At 36.8% G+C, this 4,872-nt stretch overlaps 1 protein-coding gene across 4 annotated transcripts in view; it reads right to left on the bottom strand.

Moving 5' to 3' along the window:
* Positions 1-4,872, bottom strand: part of mak (male germ cell-associated kinase) — an 89,150-nt gene that overhangs the window by 27,106 nt on the left and 57,172 nt on the right. For all 4 annotated transcript variants that reach the window (XM_016234597.1, XM_016234596.1, XM_016234598.1 and 1 more), the window contains 2 exons: positions 1,204-1,452; positions 808-977 (listed from right to left, as the gene is read on the bottom strand). In XM_016234597.1, the coding sequence (XP_016090083.1) occupies positions 808-977; positions 1,204-1,452 (419 nt within the window). The remainder of the gene's footprint in view (positions 1-807; positions 978-1,203; positions 1,453-4,872) is intronic.

Here is a 4,872-nt window from a genome sequence, read left to right as displayed (position 1 = left end):
GTTTTGTTGGGTAAAGAGCGGAGGTTCGCCAGATGGATGCTAGGCAACGGCGTTCTGAATCCGTGCTGTCTGAGCTTCACGAGTGCGCCGGCTCGCTTCCCCCGTCTGCGCGTCCTGAAGCGCTTGATCAGCGCAGCTGCTCCCCCGACAACAATGTCCAGCAAAACATCCGAATAGTCGAAAACCGGTGAAATATCGGGTGGTGTGTACTTCCGAATGTCCAGCAATTCGTCTCTGGTGAAACTGATTGCAGGGATATAACTAAAGACAGGACAAACTAACAAAAACATAAAAACAACTGCAGAGCACGCCACGGAGGCAGCCATCAGCGTCGGCGCCATTGTGCATTGCGCCATTTTTGAACCTTAAACCGCATAAACACATTGCATTACACCAAATACACAAATAATGTTCTTTTTAGCAACATCATATGACCCCTTTAAACTGAATTGAGCTGAATAATGACACTATTGTCTTTTTTTAGAGCTGAATCAAATTTTCATAATTGACAAATTTTGCAACATTGACATTTATTGAACTGAACTGAATCAACACTGAACTGACTCTAGCTAAATAACGACACTACTGTCTTCAGTTGAACTGCTTATCGCCGAATTGAACTGGTTTCATAAATGATGAGCAAACATAGAGCCATACAGTGTATTTCAAATCAAATGGTTCAATTTCAGTTTGGATGCCTTGTTAGAAGTTTAGTAGATAGCAAGGCTGCTTAGTAGGTTTCGAATAGTGTGCTAATTGAAATGTGCTAAAACTGCTGATGTTAAGCTCTGAATGTAGAGATCATACTGTGTAGTAGTTTTCTCCTCCTCGGGGCCTTTGCTGGGTTTTTTAGAGAGGGATGCTGCGGTATCAGAACAGTCAGACTCATCCCAGCTGTCTGAGGGTTTCATGTTGGTCTGTCCCCACCTTCTTCGTCCGTTCTTCAGCCCAATCAAACTTTTCTCACCCCCGACCACCTCATGTTAGGAACACAAAGTATCATTGTACTGATGTTCATTTAGGTACTCAAATGCAATAGAAAACTATAACAAGTAAACTTTTAATAAAAATTTAAATTAAATAAAATACAACTTTTAAGATTTTGCTATATCATGTGGCATAAAAAACAAACAAATCCATAATGGGAATCTTAAGTTTTTCAAAAGTAATTACAACATTACATCTGAGAAGGAGGTTTTGTACCTTTTGTGTGTATGGAGCGAGATGGTCTGTCTGAGAAAGAGACTGGGGCAGAGGAATCTGCTGCAGTGGCTGATGGGAGCTTCTGCATTGGCCTTTAGTCTGTGACGGCAACGCTGGTTCTGAGACAGACTGCAGCTCTGATCTGGATTCAATTGGCAGGGTCGTCTTTATCTGAGCCTTCCGTACATCGGGGGTCATGGGTAGGGGACCCAGAACTTGTCCTACTTGGAAGTAGGGGTATCTGAGTGCCTAAAATGATGTTTAGAAACAATTACTTACACAAACATTAATACTGTCTTTATAAGAATAATTAAAACACTGATGTCAAAAATGAACTGAATTGAAATATTCAAGTTCTTCTCCACCCCCTTCCTCCACTGCTTACAGCACTCTTTGCACATTTATATGCATTACACATTATTACTATAGTCTGAAATGTGACATGTTTGTGTCAGACTTACAGACAGGGCAGAACGGGGATCCCTGGGTTTGAGGTTATGTTTGAGCCCTATACACTACAAATGCCCTCAACTAGAACATCATACTTTGAGGTTGATATATATTACAATTAATATGCAACATGTCTAGCCTAGTCAAAGTATAGATGTAATATTAAATAGTCATTACAATACAATAAACCCTAAAATAACAATGAGCAAAAAAGCCAGAGATGTATTAGTATTACAAAAATGTATTGTCATCTATGTCCTCTTATGTCAAATTCTTAAATGTAATCAAAAATTTCAATCTGAATAAAAAGACGTGTTGGCTATTAACACTCAAAAGAAATCACTATTAACAAATTCCATATGGATTTTGCATAAGTTTAAAATTAAGATTAAATATAAAATTGTAATGTAGAAATATTAAATAATTGTGAAAATGAAATAATAACTGGTAACACTTTATAATACCGTTCAGTTGTAAGGCATTTATAAGTGATTAGTTAATTATGAACTAATCATTTACAAAACATAACTATGTGTTAATAAAAAATAAGTGAAAAATAAAATTAATAAGTGATTTGTTAATATTTTTATCTATGTTTTGTAGACTGAGTAATAAATCATTACAAGTGATTAGATGGTGATTAACTAATCATTTACAAAGCATGACTATACGTTCACAAATGATTAATATGCTAACGATTTACCAATCTGTCATAAGTTATTTTCAAAATAGCATATCATGAAATAATAAAACATATCCTTAGTAAATGGTTAATAAGTTACTAGTTAATATATTATTAATCACTTATAAATCATTGAAATGTCAACATTGTACTATTATCTCACAGCGTTAAAAATACTCCATGTGTGTCAGAGAAGACATCTGTCTACACCCTCACCAGTCAGCCCTTACATTGCAGTACACACTACAAAGTGTTCAAAACCTGTTGTGTAACCACATGAATAAATCATTTACAAAGCTTTCTGCATCCCCTAATCTAAAGTGTAAACTACTCATCAGTTGTAAATGTTTTACTCCTTATTCGTAGATCTTTCACCCCAGTGTGTACACACACACAACCTGTAACCAGCAGGTTTGTAAAACATTTACAACTGATGAGTAGTTTACACTTTAGATTAGGGGATGCAGAAAGCTTTGTAAATGATTTATTCATGCGTTTACACAACAGGTTTTGAATACTTTGTAGTGTGTACTGCAATGTAAGGGCTGACTCACCAGTCACCAGGGTGTAGACAGATGTCTTGGACACACATGGATTATTTATAACGCTGTGCAATAATTGTACAATGTTGACATTTCAATGATTTATAAGTGAATAAAAATATATTAACTAGTAACTTAAGTAGTAGTGGGGAACCGTCAGGGCCCTCTGGGCCCTCAGAGAGGGCCTAACTTACTGTAAAAACAATATTTAAAATTTTTAAATAAATGTTTTAAAATATATTTTTAATAAAAAAATAATTATTACTCATTTTATTTAAGCAATTCATAATTTGACAATCAAATTATGTGTGAAAAAAAAACCTCTTCAAATCTGCTTATTCAGTGAATGGACTTATTAACAACGCCCATTTTCTCCAAATTTGAATGTTTCCACCAAGTTTTTTCCCCCGACGAGGGTAGGGGGAGAGGGCCTATAGGCTCAAGAGTCACGGTTCGCTACTGTTAACTAGTAACTATACTGAAAACAATGATTCATTGAATTTACAATTTTTTTTTTTAAGATAAGTGTTTGCAATCAATTTATTTTAGCTACATTTAAATAAACAAATTTAGTTGACTAACTTTCAATTTTTTTTTTTTAAATGTAGCTAAAATATATTGTTTGCAACCACTTACCTTAAAAAAAATGTAGTATCATTTTTTTCAGTGTATTAACCTTTTACTAAGGATCTGTTTCATTATTTCATGATGCTATTTTTTAAGATAACTTACGAGATTTGTAAATCGTTAGCATATTACTTAATAATCATTTGTGAATGTATAGTCATGTTTTGTAAATGATTAGTTAATCATCATCTAATCACTTGTAAATTATTTATAACTTAATCTACAAAACAGATAAAAAAATATTAACATCACTTATTAATCATTTATGAACGCATAGTCATGTTTTGTAAATGATAAGTTCATCATTAACTAATCACTTGTAAATGACTTGTAAATGACTTGTAAATGAATTAACAAAACATATACAAATTGTTAGCATATCACTTATTAATTGCTTATGAATGTTTTGTTAATGATTAGTTCATCATTAACTAATCAATTATAAATGACGGTCACGAATCCGGTCCATGCACTTCCATTCGCTCACCACCAGAGATCACCTGCTCACTGCTTGCTGTTTGCTGTTGTTCGGACCTGCCTGTGTTTTTGACTATGTTTATTAATAAAAGCTTGCACATGGATCCGCACACCTCTCGTCTCGTCGGCTCTGTAACAGAATACTCGACCACACAAGGATCCAGCAGCTTCTCATGTGAACATTGGCCAGATATGGACACTGCAAGACTGTTAGTAACCCTCGAGCAGGGCTCACGCTCAGGGCACACGTGTAGTCTCGAGGACTACACTCAAGAGTATATGGACATTGTGTATCACTCTGATTTACCGGACTGCTTTGATAGATTTTTTCTGTAATGGCATTAATCAACCGCTCAAGTCTAAGCTTATACTTGAGGGTCCGCGTTCGTCACTAAGTCAGTTTGTGGATTATGCTTTATTGACTGTTGGCTTTTCGTTTACTGTGGGTGTTGTGGAGGAAAAACGTGACACCGCGTCTGTGCCTGTAATGGTGGCTGCTGAGTTTAGTCAACCACAAGCTCCGGGGCATTCAAGTTCACTGATCGCGACTCCGGTGATGCAAACCGCTCGCAAAATGGTGACCACAATGCTCCGTCATGTCATAGCTGCCATTCCGGAGTCAAATCAAGTCACAGTTGATCCTCATGAGCCAAGTCAAGCCACAACTGATTGTCATGAGTCACGTCAAGTCACAGCTGATCTTCCGGAGTCTAGTCAAGTCACAGCTGCTCGTCATGAGTCCAGTCACGTCTCAGCTGATTTGCCAGAGCCTCGTCACTTCTCAGCTGATTTGCCAGAGCCTCGTCACGTCTCAGTTGATCTTCCAGAGTCTCGCCACGTCTCAGCTGTTCGTCCAGAGTCTCGCCACGTCTCAGCTGTTCGTCCAGAGTC

The sequence above is a fragment of the Sinocyclocheilus grahami genome, unplaced genomic scaffold (genome assembly GCF_001515645.1).
Source record: "Sinocyclocheilus grahami isolate Dianchi unplaced genomic scaffold, SAMN03320097.WGS_v1.1 scaffold455.1, whole genome shotgun sequence".
NCBI lineage: Eukaryota > Metazoa > Chordata > Actinopteri > Cypriniformes > Cyprinidae > Sinocyclocheilus > Sinocyclocheilus grahami.
This window is presented reverse-complemented; position numbering and strand designations above follow the sequence as displayed.